Source organism: Somniosus microcephalus, chromosome 31 (assembly GCF_052327205.1).
Source record: "Somniosus microcephalus isolate GS21.2 chromosome 31, FLI_Smic_1.0, whole genome shotgun sequence".
Classification (NCBI taxonomy): domain Eukaryota; kingdom Metazoa; phylum Chordata; class Chondrichthyes; order Squaliformes; family Somniosidae; genus Somniosus; species Somniosus microcephalus.
In genome coordinates, this window is record NC_141017.1 from 37,979,640 (window position 1) to 37,995,837 (window position 16,198).

The 16,198-nt window shown below is 55.3% G+C and overlaps 1 protein-coding gene across 1 annotated transcript; it reads left to right on the plus strand.

The window, feature by feature from the left end:
- The first annotated feature begins 3,858 nt into the window (after nt 1–3,858).
- LOC147097765 (alpha-N-acetylgalactosaminide alpha-2,6-sialyltransferase 3-like) lies at nt 3,859–15,637 on the plus strand. The gene is made up of 5 exons (XM_085971858.1): nt 3,859–4,332; nt 7,880–8,080; nt 10,139–10,545; nt 12,113–12,220; nt 15,328–15,637. The coding sequence occupies exons 1-5, from the start codon at nt 4,312–4,314 to the stop codon at nt 15,515–15,517; spliced, it is 927 nt and encodes a 308-aa protein (XP_085827984.1). The 5' UTR covers nt 3,859–4,311; the 3' UTR covers nt 15,518–15,637.
- The last annotated feature ends 561 nt before the right edge of the window (nt 15,638–16,198 follow it).

Sequence of the window (16,198 nt, forward strand, 5' to 3'; positions counted from 1 at the left end):
CAGTCAGGAAGGGACTGGGGGAGCGCTATTTAAAGGCGACCACCTCCTGCCTGTTTTTGTTGGTGACATTTTTGCACCACTCATTCTGAGAGAGAGAGAGAGACTTCGGGAGAGATTCAACGCTGTGTGAAGGAGTTTTGAGTACTGAGCAGCACTTTGCAGGTTCATTTTGATTTGCCCTTCCTTGTATCGATTTAGAAGAGACTGTGGGGGCTGCACTCTGAGCTCTTTCCCTGGGCCTCTCCATTGTTCTTTCCAGCAGATTTGATGTACAGGTCTCTCCAGGCCGAGATTCAAGCCTGCAATGAGCAGGGTGTGGATGGAGAGCAAAATCAACCCTCCCCTTTAAGATAAAAACAGAAAAATGCTGGAGAAACTCAGCAGGTCAAGCAGCATCTGTGAAGAGAGAAACAGAGTTAATGTTTCAGGTCGATGACCATTCGTCAGAACTCCCCTTTAAGAACTGGCCAGCGCCAGTGTGTCTGTGTTCCATTGCTGACTGACATCACATGAGCTTCGCCAGCGCTCTGAGGTAGCGCCTCACTCCTCGGCCTTTGCGCCATAAGACAGGTGTGCAGCGCCTGATTTAGCGCTCCAATCACCTCCAGGGGCGATAAAAGCCAAGTTTGCCGTTGGAGGCGATAATTAGCACCAGGCGCTAAACTTTGTGCACGGCCGATAATGGCGCCCCAAACAGGGCGATACCGAATTTTTCCCCCTGTGTGTCTAGAGAGAGGAGACATGGATAGAAGCTTAAATGTAAGAGATTTAGGACAGAAAGCAGGAGGAATGGTTTTTTACACGGGGTTGTGAGGTTGTGGAATGCAGAACCAGACTTAGTGATTGAAACAGAGATTAGGACAACATTTCAGACTGGGTTAGATAAGTGGTTGAAGGAAAGGGAATAAAGGGATATAGGAACAGTGCGGGTCCGTGGGATTGGGATACTGCTGGTGTGGGGGGATTAATAGCCTGCGTCAGTGCTGTCATTTCTATGTAATTCTATGTAATTTTCTTTTAAACTTCTATTTAAAAAATACTATCACAAGAGCTACAGATGAGGGAAGCCATTCAGCCCATCTTTGTTCAGAAAGAACCGACAGCCCGATTCCTTTTTTTAAATGATTCCATTGCTCTATCCAGGAGTCCATTCCAAGTGTCGATCACACTGTGCAAAGAAATTCTTCCTTATTTCAGTCCTAACTTTGCCTTTTATTAGTTTGATGCTCTGTCTCTTGGCCTAGTCTCACAATTTAATTTAAGGTATTTTCCCGACCGTTTACTGTCCTATAAGATCACCTCCTTCCCCGACTGACTTAAGTCTCTTCAGTCTATCCCCAGACCCCTGACACTGGTAATTAGCCGCATCCTCTCTGTAATGACAGGCACCAACAGCTTCAGATACTGGACTCGTAATCCAGAGATCGCAAGTTCAAATCCCACCCTGGCAGTTTAAGAATTTGAATTAATGTTTTTATTTTTTCATTCACAGGATGTGGGCATCGTTGGCAAGGCCGGCATTTACTGCCCATCCCTAGTTGGGCTTGAGAAGGTGGTGGTGAGCTGTCTTCTTGAACTGCTGCAGTCCTTGTGGTGAAAGTACAACTGAGTACCTTACTGGGCCATTTCAGAGGGCAGTTAAGAGTTAACCACATTGCTGTGGGTCTGGAGTCACATATCGGCCAGACCGGGTAAGGGCAGCAGATTTCCTTCCTTAAAGGACATTAGTGAACCAAATGGGTTTTTGTAACAATCCAGTAGTTTTAGGGTCACCATTACTGATACTAGCTTTTTATTCCAGGTTTATTTAATTTACTGAATTTAAATTCCCCGGCTGCTGTGGTGGGATTTGAACTTATGTCTCCAGATCATTAGTCCAGGCCTGCTGGATTACTAGTCCAGTAACATTACCACTATGCTACCGTACCCGTTTATCCCAATTTACAAAACCTGGAAATAAAAAGCTGGTGTTAGTAAAAGTGACCGTGAGGCTGTAAAAACCCAACTGGTTCACTAATGTCCTTTAGGGAAGGAAATCTGCCACCCTTACCCGGTCTGGCCGATATGTGGCTCCAGTCCCACAGCAATGTGGTTGACTCTTAACTGCCCTCTGAAAAGGCCTAGCAAAACCACTCAGATGTATTCAGGGCAACTAGGGGATGGGGAATAAATACCGGTTTTGCCAGGGATGCCCACAACCGGTGAATGAATGATAATAGAAAACAGGTCATGTAAGTTACAGCAAAAAAGTGTCAGCAGCTTCTGGTGGCCTGAACCCTTGGGGAGGAGGGCATCACCTGCTAAGGCCAACTCTGGCCTCAGAGAGGAGGTTTCCACAGTGCGGATTCACCATCCTGTCCTTTATAACCTTCCTCCCGCTCTCTCGATCTCCATGCAGCTGCATTTTGCACTGGGGCTGTAATCGGCACTGGGAACCTGGGATGAGTTAGCCCTCTCAGCCCTGGCTCAGTGGGTAGCACTCTGCTCCTTCTGAGGCAGAAGGTTGTGGGTTCAAATCCCACTCTGGAGACCTTGAGCACAAAAATCTATGCTGACACTCCCAGTGTAGTACTGAGGGAGCGCTGCACCATCGGAGGGTCAGTATTGAGGGAGTGCTGCACTGTCGGAGGGGCAATATTGAGGGAGCGCTGCACCATCGGAGGGTCAGTACTGAGGGAGCGGCGCACTGAGTGAGTGCTGCACTGTCGGAGGGGCAGTACTGAGGGAGTGTCGGAGGGGCAGTACTGAGGGAGTGTCGGAGGGGCAGTACTGAGGGAGCGCTGCACTGTCAGAGGGGCAGTACTGAGGGAGCGCCGCACTGTCGGAGGGGCAGTACTGAGGGAGCACCGCACTGTCGGAGGGGCAGTACTGAGGGAGCGCCGCACTGTCGGAAGGGCAGTACTGAGGGAGCACTGCATTGTCAGAGGGGCAGTACTAAGGGAGTACTGCACTGTCAGAGGGGCAGTACTAAGGGAGTACTGCACTGTCAGAGGGGCAGTACTAAGGGAGTACTGCACTGTCGGAGGGGCAGTACTGAGGGAGTGCTGCACTGTCGGAGGGGCAGTACTGAGGGAGTTTCGAAGGGGCAGTACTAAGAGAGCGCCGCACTGTCAGAGGGGCAGTAGTGAGGGAGCGCTGCACTGTCGGAGGGGCAGTACTGAGGGAGCGCTGCACTGTCGGAGGGGCACCATCGGAAGGTCAGTACTGAGGGAGCGCTGCACTGTTGGAGGGGCAGTACTGAGGGAGCGCCGCACTGTCGGAGGGGCAGCACTGAGGGAGCGCCGCACTGTCGGAGGGGCAGTACTGAGGGAGCGCCGCACTGTCGGAGGAGCAATACTGAGGGAGCGCTGCACTGTGGGAGGGGCAGTACTGAGGGAGCGCCGCACTGTCGGAGGAGCAATACTGAGGTAGCGCCGCACTGTGGGTGGGTCAGTACTGAGGGGGTGCCGTTTTTCGGATGAGATGTTAAACCGAGGCCCCGTCTGCTCGCTCAGGTGGATGTAAAAGATCCCATGGCCACTATTTCGAAGAAGAGAAAGGGAATTAACCCTGGTGTCCTGGGGCCAATATTTATCTCTCAACCAACATCACTAAAACAGATTATCCGGTCATTATCATAATGCTGTTTGTGGGAGCTTGCTGTGCGTAAATTGGCTGCTGCGTTTCCTACATTACAACAGTGACTCTACTTCAACAAGTACTTCATTGGCTGTAAAGCGATTTGAGGTTGTGAAAGGCGCTATAGAAATGTAAGACTTTCTTTTGTTATAGAGGAACTGAGACTAATTATAATGTCACAGTTACAGCCTCGACTGAGAGTTCATTCTGCAGAGACTGTGGATGTAATCTGGGGTCCTGCTGGTCTGTACGTCTCAAATAAAACCAGGCCCTGCATTTATCCACCACAAGCAGTAATTTCCGGGTAAGGATTGTGATCTCATTAATACAACCAGCGTCAGCCAAAACCCATCAGTAGAAATGAAATGAAATGCTGCCTTGTCCAGTTTAACACACAGTCCCACTGTGCACAGAACAAGGTCCTGAACCATCTTATGCAACTCAGAGTGCAGACTGCAGCTAACGGGACTGAAACTGGCCTCCTCACTGTCACATGACTCGGGGGGAGGGGGGGAGCGAGCTGGTGGAGGGGAGCGACACAGAGATAAGCTCAGACATGGTTTCACTGCAAGACTGATGCCCTGAGAATGTGTAGATGGCTGTTTGTGTCGACGAGGGTGTCATTTCACCGATCACAAGCTTTTCCTCTCCTCCCTGCTCTTTGAACAAGCCGCGTTGCAGAAGGAGTGAAGGATGATTTGTACGCAGAAGAAGGTAAATGCATCTTTTTCTTTTTTTTCCCCTTTTTAGCTTCATCTGAAAGGCAGCGAGAAGGGAAGAGGCAGCCAGTGTGATTCGTATTAACCTTTGTATCTCAATCCTGCCACAGTATCTGCAGCTTCTCGGTGCGATGGAGATATTTGTTAAACTGACTGTTATGCCTCTCTGTCTTATTCCACCAGTTAATACACAGACACCTAGGCTGCAGTAAATGTGATGGCATTTCATCAAAAAGCGATATGTGTGTCCAATAATCTACCAAGGCAGCAGAAACAAACACATGTGGGGATCCTAACTCGCACCAAGTCCCGCTCACCCATCACCTCCTGCGCTCGCTGACCTACATTGGCTCCCGGTCCATGGCCCTCGCCCCTCCCTATCTGTGTAATCTCCTCCAGCCCTACAACCCTCCCGAGATCTCTGGCCTCTTGAGCATCCCCGATTTTCATCGCTCATCGCTCCACCATTGGCGGCCGTGCCTTCAGCTGCCTGGGCCCTAAGCTCTGGAATTCCCTCCCTAAACCTCTCCGCCTCACTACCTCTCTCTCCTCCTTTAAGATGCTCCTTAAAACCGACCTCTTCACCTGCCCAAATATCTCCGTATGTGACTCAGTGTCAAACTCTGATAATCGCTCCTGTGCAGCGCCTTGGGACGTTTTACTACGTTAAAGGCGCTATATAAATACAAGTTGTTGTTGTTTCCCAATACAATCGGATGTTGTGATAGAAGAGTTTGAGCCCGGGAGGGGTGAGCTGCTATGGGTCAAACAGGCTTTTCTCATCCTGCGCTGCTCTGGGGGGGGGGGGTGGATTATGAGAAATTAAAAAATGAAAGACTGAGATCTCTCACCACCATGTGTGCAGCTACATAACACCACCAGGTGTGTAAACCTTACCTGTCCACGAGTTGCTCCTCTTCAACATCTTGTCAGAAACCTGATACTTGTATGTGTGTATAAGCTGCACCCCTTTATTTGGACGTGACCTATATGCAGGATTATATGGTGCAGGAATGGAGCAGGAGGAGGCCATTCAGCCCCTCGAGCCTGTTCCGCCATTCAATTAGATCACAGCTGATCTGTATCTCAACTATCTACCGCATTTTCCGTAATCCTTAATACCCTTACCTAACAAAAGTCTATCAATCCCAGTCTTGACATTTTCAATTGACCCCCAGCCTCAACAGCTTTTTGGGGTAGAGAGTTCCAGATTTCCACCACCCTTTGTGTGAAGAAGTGCTTCCTGACATCACTCCTGAACGGCCTGGCTCTAATTTTAAGGTTCTGCCCCCTTGTTCTGGACTCCCCCCACCAGAGGAAATAGTTTCTCTCTATCTACCTTACCAACTCCTTTAATCATCTTAAACACCTCGACTACACCACCCTGCAATCATCTATATTCAAGGGAATACCAGCCTCGTCTATGCAGCCTGTCCTCATAATTTAACCGCCTGTGAAAGAAAAATCAAAGACTTGCATTTCTATAGCGCCTTTCACAACCTCAGGACGTCACAAAGCGCTTTACAGCCAATGAAGTACTTTTTGAAGTGTAGCCACTGTTGTAATGTGGGAAACGTGGCAGCCAATTTGCGCACAGCAAGCTCCCACAAACAGCAATATGATAATGACCAGATAATCTGTTTTAGTGATGTTGATTGAGGGATAAATATTGGCCCCGGGTCACCGGGGAGAACTCCCCAGCTCTTCTTCGAAATAGTGTCATGGGATTTTTTACATCCACCTGAGAGAGGAGACGGAGCTCGGTCTAATGTCTCATCCGAAAGACGGCCCCTCCGACAGTGCGGCGCTTCCTCAGTACTGCCCCTCCGACAGTGCAGTGCTCCCTCAGTACTGCCCCTCCGACAGTGCGGCGCTCCCTCAGTACTGCCCCTCCGACAGTGCAGCACTCCCTCAGTACTGCCCCTCCGACAGTGTGGCGCTCCCTCAGTACTGCCCCTCCGACAGTGCGGCGCTCCCTCAGTACTGCCCCGCCCACAATGCGGAGCTCCCTCAGTACTGCCCCTCCGACAGTGCAGCACTCCCTCAGTACTGCCCCTCCGACAGTGCGGCGCTCCCTCAGTACTGCCCCTCCGACAGTGCGGCGCTCCCTCAGTACTGCCCCTCCAACAGTGCTGCACTCCCTCAGTACTGCCCCTCCGACAGTGCGGCGCTCCCTCAGTACTGCCCCTCTGACAGTGCGGAGCTGCCTCAGTACTGCCCCTCCGACAGTGCGGCGCTCCCTCAGTACTGCCCCTCTGACAGTGCGGCGCTCCCTCAGTACTGCCCCTCCGACAGTGCGGCGCTCCCTCAGTACTGCCCCTCCGACAGTGTGGAGCTGCCTCAGTACTGCCCCTCCGACAGTGCGGAGCTGCCTCAGTACTGCCCCTCCGACAGTGCGGCGCTCCCTCAGTACTGCCCCTCCGACAGTGCGGAGCTGCCTCAGTACTGCCCCTCCGACAGTGCTGCACTCCCTCAGTACTGCCCCTCTGACAGTGCGGAGCTGCCTCAGTACTGCCCCTCCGACAGTGCTGCACTCCCTCAGTACTGCCCCTCCGACAGTGTGGAGCTGCCTCAGTACTGCCCCTCCGACAGTGCTGCACTCCCTCAGTACTGCCCCTCCGACAGTGCGGAGCTGCCTCAGTACTGCCCCTCCAACAGTGCTGCACTCCCTCAGTACTGCCCCTCCGACAGTGCTGCACTCCCTCAGTACTGCCCCTCTGACAGTGCGGAGCTGCCTCAGTACTGCCCCTCCGACAGTGCTGCACTCCCTCAGTACTGCCCCTCCGACAGTGTGGAGCTGCCTCAGTACTGCCCCTCCGACAGTGCTGCACTCCCTCAGTACTGCCCCTCCGACAGTGCGGAGCTGCCTCAGTACTGCCCCTCCAACAGTGCTGCACTCCCTCAGTATTGCCCCTCCGACAGTGCGGAGCTGCCTCAGTACTGCCCCTCCGACAGTGTGGAGCTGCCTCAGTACTGCCCCTCCGACAGTGCTGCACTCCCTCAGTACTGCCCCTCCGACAGTGTGGAGCTGCCTCAGTACTGCCCCTCCAACAGTGCTGCACTCCCTCAGTACTGCCCCTCCGGCAGTGCGGAGCTGCCTCAGTACTGCCCCTCCGACAGTGCGGAGCTGCCTCAGTACTGCCCCTCCAACAGTGCAGCACTCCCTCAGTACTGCCCCTCCGACAGTGTGGCGCTCCCTCAGTACTGCCCCTCCGACAGTGTGGAGCTGCCTCAGTACTGCCCCTCCGACAGTGTGGCGCTCCCTCAGTACTGCCCCTCCGACAGTGTGGAGCTCCCTCAGTACTGCCCCTCCGACAGTGTGGTGCTCCCTCAGTACTGCCCCTCCGACAGTGTGGCGCTCCCTCAGTACTGCCCTGCCCACAGTGCGGCGCTCCCTCAGTATTATTCTGGTGAATCTGTGCTGCACTCCCTCTAAGGCCATATATCCTTCCTGAGGTACGGGGCCCAGAACTGAACGCAGTCTAAATGCAGACTAACCAAAGCTTTATGTGACCCTTTAATTCATTTATGTTTTTGTCCAGCGGAATGTTCTGGTCGCGGTGGCTCTGATTGGAGGCGTGTCTTTCGTCGTTGCCGTGGTGCACTATATCCATCAGTCTCCCTATCCCATAATACTCTCACAGTTGGCTGGCGAGCCGGGCGGCAGCCTAAGTCATTTCTTTGGTGCTTTTGGACGGAATGACAAGGTGCTGAGAGGCTACGTCAGCCTCCCGGAGCAGCAGGTACGTGTCTGGGTCAGGCAGTTCATGAAGTGCCCACACTTACACTGCATGAAAGATAGATTTGCATTTATATAGTGTCTTTCACAACCTCAGGATGACCCAAAGTGCAATTTGCAGACAGCAAGCTCCCACAAACAGCATTGTGATAATGACCAGATAATCTGTTTTAGTGATGTTGATTGAGGGAAAAATATTGGCCCCAGGACACCAGGGAGAACTCCCCCCTGCTCTTCTTTGAAATAGAGCCATGGGATCTTTTATGGTCACCTGAGAGAGCAGATGGGGCTTCGGTTTAACATCTCATCTGAAAGACGGCACCTCTGACAGTGCGGCACTCCTTCAGTACTGCCCCTCCGACAGTGCGGTGCTCCCTCAGTACTGCCCCTCCGACAGTGCGGCGCTCCCTCAGTACTGCCCCTCCGACAGTGCCACACTCCCTCAGTACTGCCCCTCCGACAGTGCGGCGCTCCCTCAGTACTGCCCCTCCGACAGTGCAGCGCTCTCTCAGTACTGCCCCTCCGACAGTGCGGCGCTTCCTCAGTACTGCCCCTCCGACAGTGCAGCACTCTCTCAGTACTGCCCCTCCGACAGTGCGGCACTCCCTCAGTACTGCCCCTCCGACAGTGCGGCGCTCCCTCAGTACTGCCCCTCCGACAGTGCCGCACTCCCTCAGTACTGCCCCTCCGACAGTGCGGCGCTCCCTCAGCACTGCCCCTCCAACAGTGTGACGCTCCCTCAGTACTGCCCCTCCGACAGTGCGGCACTCCCTCAGTACTGCCCCTCCGACAGTGCGGCGCTCCCTCAGCACTGCCCCTCCGACAGTGCGGCACTCCCTCAGTACTGCCCCTCCGACAGTGCGGCGCTCCCTCAGCACTGCCCCTCCGACAGTGCGGCACTCCCTCAGTACTGCCCCTCCGACAGTGCGGCGCTCCCTCAGTACTGCCCCTCCGACAGTGCCGCACTCCCTCAATACTGCCCCTCCGACAGTGCCGCACTCCCTCAATACTGCCCCTCCGACAGTGCCGCACTCCCTCAGTACTGCCCCTCCGACAGTGCGGCGCTCCCTCAGTACTGCCCCTCCGACAGTGCGGCGCTCCCTCAGTACTGCCCCTCCGACATTGCGGCACTCCCTCAGTACTGCCCCTCCGACAGTGCGACGTTCCCTCAGTACTGCCCCTCCGACATTGCGGCGCTCCCTTAGCACTGCCCCTCCGACAGTGCGGCGTTCCCTCAGTACTGCCCCTCCGACAGTGCGGCGCTCCCTCAGCACTGCCCCTCCGACAGTGCGGCACTCCCTCAGTACTGCCCCTCCGACAGTGCGGCGCTACCTCAGTACTGCCCCTCCGACAGTGCCGCACTCCCTCAATACTGCCCCTCCGACAGTGCCGCACTCCCTCAGTACTGCCCCTCCGACAGTGCGGCGCTCCCTCAGTACTGCCCCTCCGACAGTGCGGCGCTCCCTCAGTACTGCCCCTCCGACATTGCGGCACTCCCTCAGTACTGCCCCTCCGACAGTGCGGCGTTCCCTCAGTACTGCCCCTCCGACATTGCGGCGCTCCCTTAGCACTGCCCCTCCGACAGTGCGGTGTTCCCTCAGTACTGCCCCTCCGACACTCCCTCAGTACTGTCCCTCCGACAGTGCGGCGCTCCCTCAGTACTGCCCCTCCGACAGTGCGGCGCTCCCTCAGTACTGCCCCTCCGACAGTGCGGCGCTCCCTCAGCACTGCCCCTCCGACAGTGCCGCACTCCCTCAGAACTGCCCCTCCGACAGTGCGGCGCTCCCTCAGTACTGCCCCTCCGACAGTGCGGCGCTCCCTCAGTACTGCCCCACTGACAGTGCGGCACGCCCTCAGTACTGCCCCTCCGACAGTGCGGCGCTCCCTCAGTACTTCCCCTCCGACAGTGCGGCGCTCCCTCAGTACTGCCCCTCCGACAGTCACCCTTTCAATGGGTTCTGAGATAGCTGGTGAGCCTACAGTGATGGAAGGGGAGATGTTTGGCTGGGAGTAGAAGGTTTGGGGTCGGGGGATTAACCTGTGTGTGTGTCCCTGCCTGTAGCCATTGGCGCTCACCTGTCACCAGTGCAGCATCATCTCCAGCTCTGGGCAGATGTTGGGCAAGAGCCTGGGAGCGGAGATCGACCAATCGGAATGTGTGTGGAGGATGAACAATGCGCCAACTGAAGGGTACGAGACGGACGTGGGCAGCAGGACCACGGTGAGGGTGGTGTCTCACACCAGCACCCCGCTGCTCCTCCGGCAGGGCACCTTCACCTCCGACCTCAACAGCTCCGTCTACATCTTCTGGGGCCCCCAGCGTAACATGAGGCGGGACGGGAAGGGAGTGGTCTACAACATGCTGAGGACCGTCCGCAACCGCTTCCCATCCGCCAGGCTTTACACCCTGACCGAGGAACAGATGAGATTCTGCGACATCGCTTTTAAGAGGGAGACGGGGAAGGACAGGTGAGGAATTCCGGACACCGGGGACCAGGATGTGATTTCCCTGTAATGTTCTATGAAACGGAACATTATCACAACAGTATGAGATGGGTCGCTAACCCTTCAGGATTGCCCAGGAATCTCCCGGAGAACACAGCGAGCAAAAACCCAGGAGAAAAATCAAAGGGGCATTAAAAAGAATGTGTTTTTTTAAATTTATTGTAAAAATATCGGAGATGGGGTGCGGGGGGGAGGGGTTGGAATAAGGCTGTTTGACCGGATGAAATCTCCAGGAATCGGTCCCACCACAGTTGGCAACCCGATGCATGAGTTAGTGGATTTTATTGCCCAGTTGATGCCTCCTTTGTCCAAAGGCAGTGGATTCGTGCCGGGGTTCGGTATCACCCACAGCTCACTATGAGCTGAGCAAACGTCACAAGGGGGGCTGGACAGGCGAGGCACCCATGGGCTTCGGGGCGGAGGGTGAGCTCACATCTGCTCCCAATCCTGGCCCGCATTCTCCACTGTGGCCAGGACTAGGAATCCTCACTCGTTTATTCCCCCTCCCTGGTCAAGGTAGGTTTCAAACTTTTCTGTGCCATCCCCTGCAAATATTGGTACAGATCAGGCACTGGGTGCCAGTGCGCACTGGTACTCCCTCCACTGGGAGCCAGTGCGCACTGGTACTCCCTCCACTGGGAGCCAGTGCGCACTGGTACTCCCTCTACTGGGAGCCAGTGCGCACTGGTACTCCCTCCACTGGGAGCCAGTGCGCACTGGTACTCCCTCCACTGGGAGCCAGTGCGCACTGGTACTCCCACCACTGGGAGCCAGTGCGCACTGGTACTCCCTCCACTGGGAGCCAGTGCGCACTGGTACTCCCTCCACTGGGAGCCAGTGTGCACTGGTACTCCCTTCACTGGGTGCCAGTGCACACTGGTACTCCCACTGGGTGCCAGTGCACACTGGTACTCCCTCCACTGTGAGCCAGTGCACAATGGTACTCCCTCCACTGGGAGCCAGTGCACACTGGTACTCCCTTCACTGGGTGCCAGTGCACACTGGTACTCCCACTGGGTGCCAGTGCACACTGGTACTCCCTCCACTGTGAGCCAGTGCACAATGGTACTCCCTCCACTGGGTGCCAGTGTACACTGGTACTCCCCTCCACTGGGAGCCAGTGCACAATGGTACTCCCTTCACTGGGGGCCAGTGCACAATGGTACTCCCCTCCACTGGGAGCCAGTGCACAATGGTACTCCCTTCACTGGGGGCCAGTGCACAATGGTACTCCCTTTACTGGGTGCCAGTGTGCACTAGTGCTCCCTCCACTGGGAGCCAGTGTGCACTGGTACTCCCTCCACTGGGAGCCAGTGCGCACTGGTACTCCCTTCACTGGGAGCCAGTGCACACTGGTACTCCCTTCCACTGGGAGCCAGTGCACACTGGTACTCCCAAAGGCAGGGAGTGATTTTCAGTCCCACATTCGGTCACATTGAGCTGTGAGTTGTTTCAGGATCAAATGACTGAACTTGAGTGAATTCCTCTGAATGTTCCTCCAATTCTAACCTGTCCTCTTCTCTGTGTCCAGGGTGCTGTCTGGCTCCTATCTCAGTACCGGCTGGTTTACCTTCATCTTGGCCATGGAAGCCTGCAGCACCATTCGTGTCTACGGGATGATCAATGACACTTACTGCAGGTAGCGAGGGGGCATGGACCGTTACTAGCACCACGTCGCTTAAATAAGAACACACCTCTTGCCTCTAACATCCTCCCTTCCTGACTCGCGCATACATCCTCCAGCCGCTCATTGGTGTGCAGTGGCCGTTCTTAACATCTGAGCCACGACAGAGGGTCTTATCAGGCTTCTCAACCAAGGAAGGCATCGTAGACACACTCACCCTGTCCTCCTTCAATGATTGGTTGGACCCTTGCTAGCAGAGGTGACTAGATAGCGATCTGGAATGGGAAACCTGGCTGAATGTGACCACAGCGTTTTAGAAGGGCCTTCACCACAGGATAGAGTGGGTAGAGAGGCCTCTACAGATAGGGGACAGGGGTAGAGAGGCCTCCCCAGATAGGGGACAGGGGGTAGAGAGGCCTCCCCAGATAGGGGACAGGGGTAGAGAGGCCTCCCCAGATAGGGGACAGGGGGTAGAGAGGCCTCCCCAGATAGGGGACAGGGGGTAGAGAGGCCTCCCCAGATAGGGGACAGGGGGTAGAGAGGCCTCCCCAGATAGGGGACAGGGGGGTAGAGAGGCCTCCCCAGATAGGGGACAGGGGGTAGAGAGGCTCCACAGATAGGGGACAGGGGTAGAGAGGCCTCCCCAGATAGGGGACAGGGGGTAGAGAGGCCTCCCCAGATAGGGGACAGGGGGTAGAGAGGCTCCACAGATAGGGGACAGGGGGGTAGAGAGGCCTCCACAGATAGGGGACAGGGGGTAGAGAGGCCTCCCCAGATAGGAGACAGGGGGTAGAGAGGCCTCCCCAGATAGGGGACAGGGGTAGAGAGGCCTCCCCAGATAGGGGACAGGGGTAGAGAGGCCTCCCCAGATAGGGGACAGGGGGTACAGAGGCCTCCCCAGATAGGGGACAGGGGGTAGAGAGGCTCCACAGATAGGGGACAGGGGGGTAAAGAGGCTCCACAGATAGGGGACAGGGGGTAGAGAGGCCTCCCCAGATAGGGGACAGGGGGTACAGAGGCCTCCCCAGATAGGGGACAGGGGGTAGAGAGGCTCCACAGATAGGGGACAGGGGGGTAAAGAGGCTCCACAGATAGGGGACAGGGGGTAGAGAGGCCTCCCCAGATAGGGACAGGGGGTAGAGAGGCTCCACAGATAGGGGACAGGGGTAGAGAGGCCTCCCCAGATAGGGGACAGGGGTAGAGAGGCCTCCCCAGATAGAGGACAGGGGGTAGAGAGGCTCCACAGATAGAGGACAGGGGGTAGAGAGGCCTCCCCAGATAGAGGACAGGGGGTAGAGAGGCCTCCCCAGATAGGGACAGGGGGTAGAGAGGCCTCCCCAGATAGGGGACAGGGGTAGAGAGGCCTCCCCAGATAGGGGACAGGGGGTAGAGAGGCCTCACAGATAGGGGACAGGGGGTAGAGAGGCTCCACAGATAGGGGACAGGGGGTAGAGAGGCTCCACAGATAGGGGACAGGGGGGTAGAGAGGCCTCCCCAGATAGGGGACAGGGGGTAGAGAGGCTCCACAGATAGGGGACAGGGGGGTAGAGAGGCCTCCCCAGATAGGGGACAGGGGTAGAGAGGCCTCCCCAGATAGGGGACAGAGGTAGAGAGGCCTCCCCAGATAGGGGACAGGGGGTAGAGAGGCCTCCCCAGATAGGGGACAGGGGTAGAGAGGCCTCCCCAGATAGGGGACAGGGGGTAGAGAGGCTCCACAGATAGGGGACAGGGGTAGAGAGGCCTCCCCAGATAGGGGACAGGGGTAGAGAGGCCTCCCCAGATAGGGGACAGGGGGTAGAGAGGCTCCACAGATAGGGGACAGGGGTAGAGAGGCCTCCCCAGATAGGGGACAGGGGGTAGAGAGGCCTCCCCAGATAGGGGACAGAGGTAGAGAGGCCTCCCCAGATAGGGGACGGGGTAGAGAGGCCTACCGAGATATGGAACAGGGGGTAGAGAGGCTCCACAGATAGGGGACAGGGGTAGAGAGGCCTCCCCAGATAGGGGACAGGGGGTAGAGAGGCTCCACAGATAGGGGACAGGGGGTAGAGAGGCCTCCCCAGATAGAGGACAGGGGGTGGGTTTCGAGCGGACGAGTTGAGTTGCTTGGGGGTAGTCTGTTGGCAGGAAGGAATACCAGCTAGTTGGAGCTCTCTACCCCCTGTCCCCTATCTGGGGAGCCTCTCTACCCCCTGTCCCCTATCTGGGGAGCCTCTCTACCCCCTGTCCCCTATCTGGGGAGCCTCTCTACCCCCTGTCCCCTATCTGTGGAGCCTCTCTACCCCCTGTCCCCTATCTGGGGAGCCTCTCTACCCCCTGTCCCCTATCTGGGGAGCCTCTCTACCCCCTGTCCCCTATCTGTGGAGCCTCTCTACCCCCTGTCCCCTATCTGTGGAGCCTCTCTACCCCGTCACCTATCTTGTTGGAAGCAGCTGAGGGATGGAGGACATGGTGAGGCCAAGAGTGTGAGCAGAGGTAGAAGGAGCAAGTGTGGAACATCGGACACAAGGGGGAGGAGATGCTCCTTAGCAACACGGAAGTCACACAATGTGCAATGACTGAGGAATCGCGGCTCCGACGCTATTATTAACATTCTCTTTATCGCGTTAGAGCTATCAGATCAAGGAGAACCCAAGTGAGGGGAATTCCCATTCTTAACAGTTTATCGGGACAATGGAGAAACATTTGGGGACCAAATTCTAAGAAAAAACAGAAAAAATACTTGCATTTCTATAGCGCCTTTCACAACCTCAGGATGTCTCAAAGCGCTTTACAGCCAATGAAGTACTTTTGAAGTGTAGTCACTGTTGTAATGTAAGAAACGCGGCAGCCAATTGTGCGCACAGCAAGCTCCCACAAACAGCAATGTGATAATGACCAGATAAACTGTTTTAGAGATGTTGATTGAGGGATAAATATTGGCCAGGACACCGGGGAGAACTCCCCTGCTCTGCTTCAAAATAGTGCTATGGGATCTTTTACGTCCACCTGAGAGAGCCCTGGGTACACGTGACGTTATTACCTCAAACATGCTCATCTCAGGGCTCCCTCAGTCTGTTATAGGCTTTGTCGGTCTCTGCAACATTCCTCGGGGGAATAAAATTGTGCGTCTCTCCCGCCTACAGAACTGAAGGGCACAGAAATGTTCCGTACCATTACTACGAGCCCAGCGGGCAGGAGGAGTGTGCGGAGTATTACGTGCACGAGAACGCCAGGTACGGCGGTCACCGGTTCATCACGGAGAAAACCGTCTTCGCAAAGTGGGCAAAGGAGAGAAAGATCAAGTTCTTCAATCCCAGCTGGCAAATCTCCTGACAGAGGCTTGGCGATTGAGCTGCTTCTCCTTGAAGATCTGGAGGCCACCGGCAGCAGCTGGTGTGGGACCTCCTCGCTTCGGCAACGCTGAGACAATGGGACAATAAAGCAATGACCTGGTTCCTATGCTTCGAATTTATATTTCTATATATTACAAATAAAGGGCCGTATGACCCAGTGTGACCAATTAGAGCGAGGACCAAATGCTCCTCGTCATTTGTTTTTCAATACAAAGTGGCAGCTCAGAAATGCAGGCCGAACGAAGCCGCATTGTTTATTTGCGAGACTGAGGGCCTGGTAGGAAAGATCAGTTGAACCAGTTACAAATAAATCCTAACACAAGGGGCAAAAAGTCAGGAGAATATAGCATAAGTCGAGGACATTTCAGCTCATCCCTCTTTTACCTGAACTTTCCCAATTCTAAATGGCCACTAATATTTTTGTGTCACCGTCTTGACGAGCAACTTGTTGCAAGTATTAATCATCGTTAAAGGAGCCGGCCCTAAAAATCTGTTTTAATTACTGTTCACGACTGTAACTTTCGGAGAGTTCACCGCCAAGCCTCATTGCATCGGTGACCCGGGAGCACCAGAGTTTTGCCTGATCAGATTCCTGCTGGTAATTGCGATCGATCCCAGGAGGTGTTGAGGTCCACATGGCTCCCTTCATTCCCCCATCATT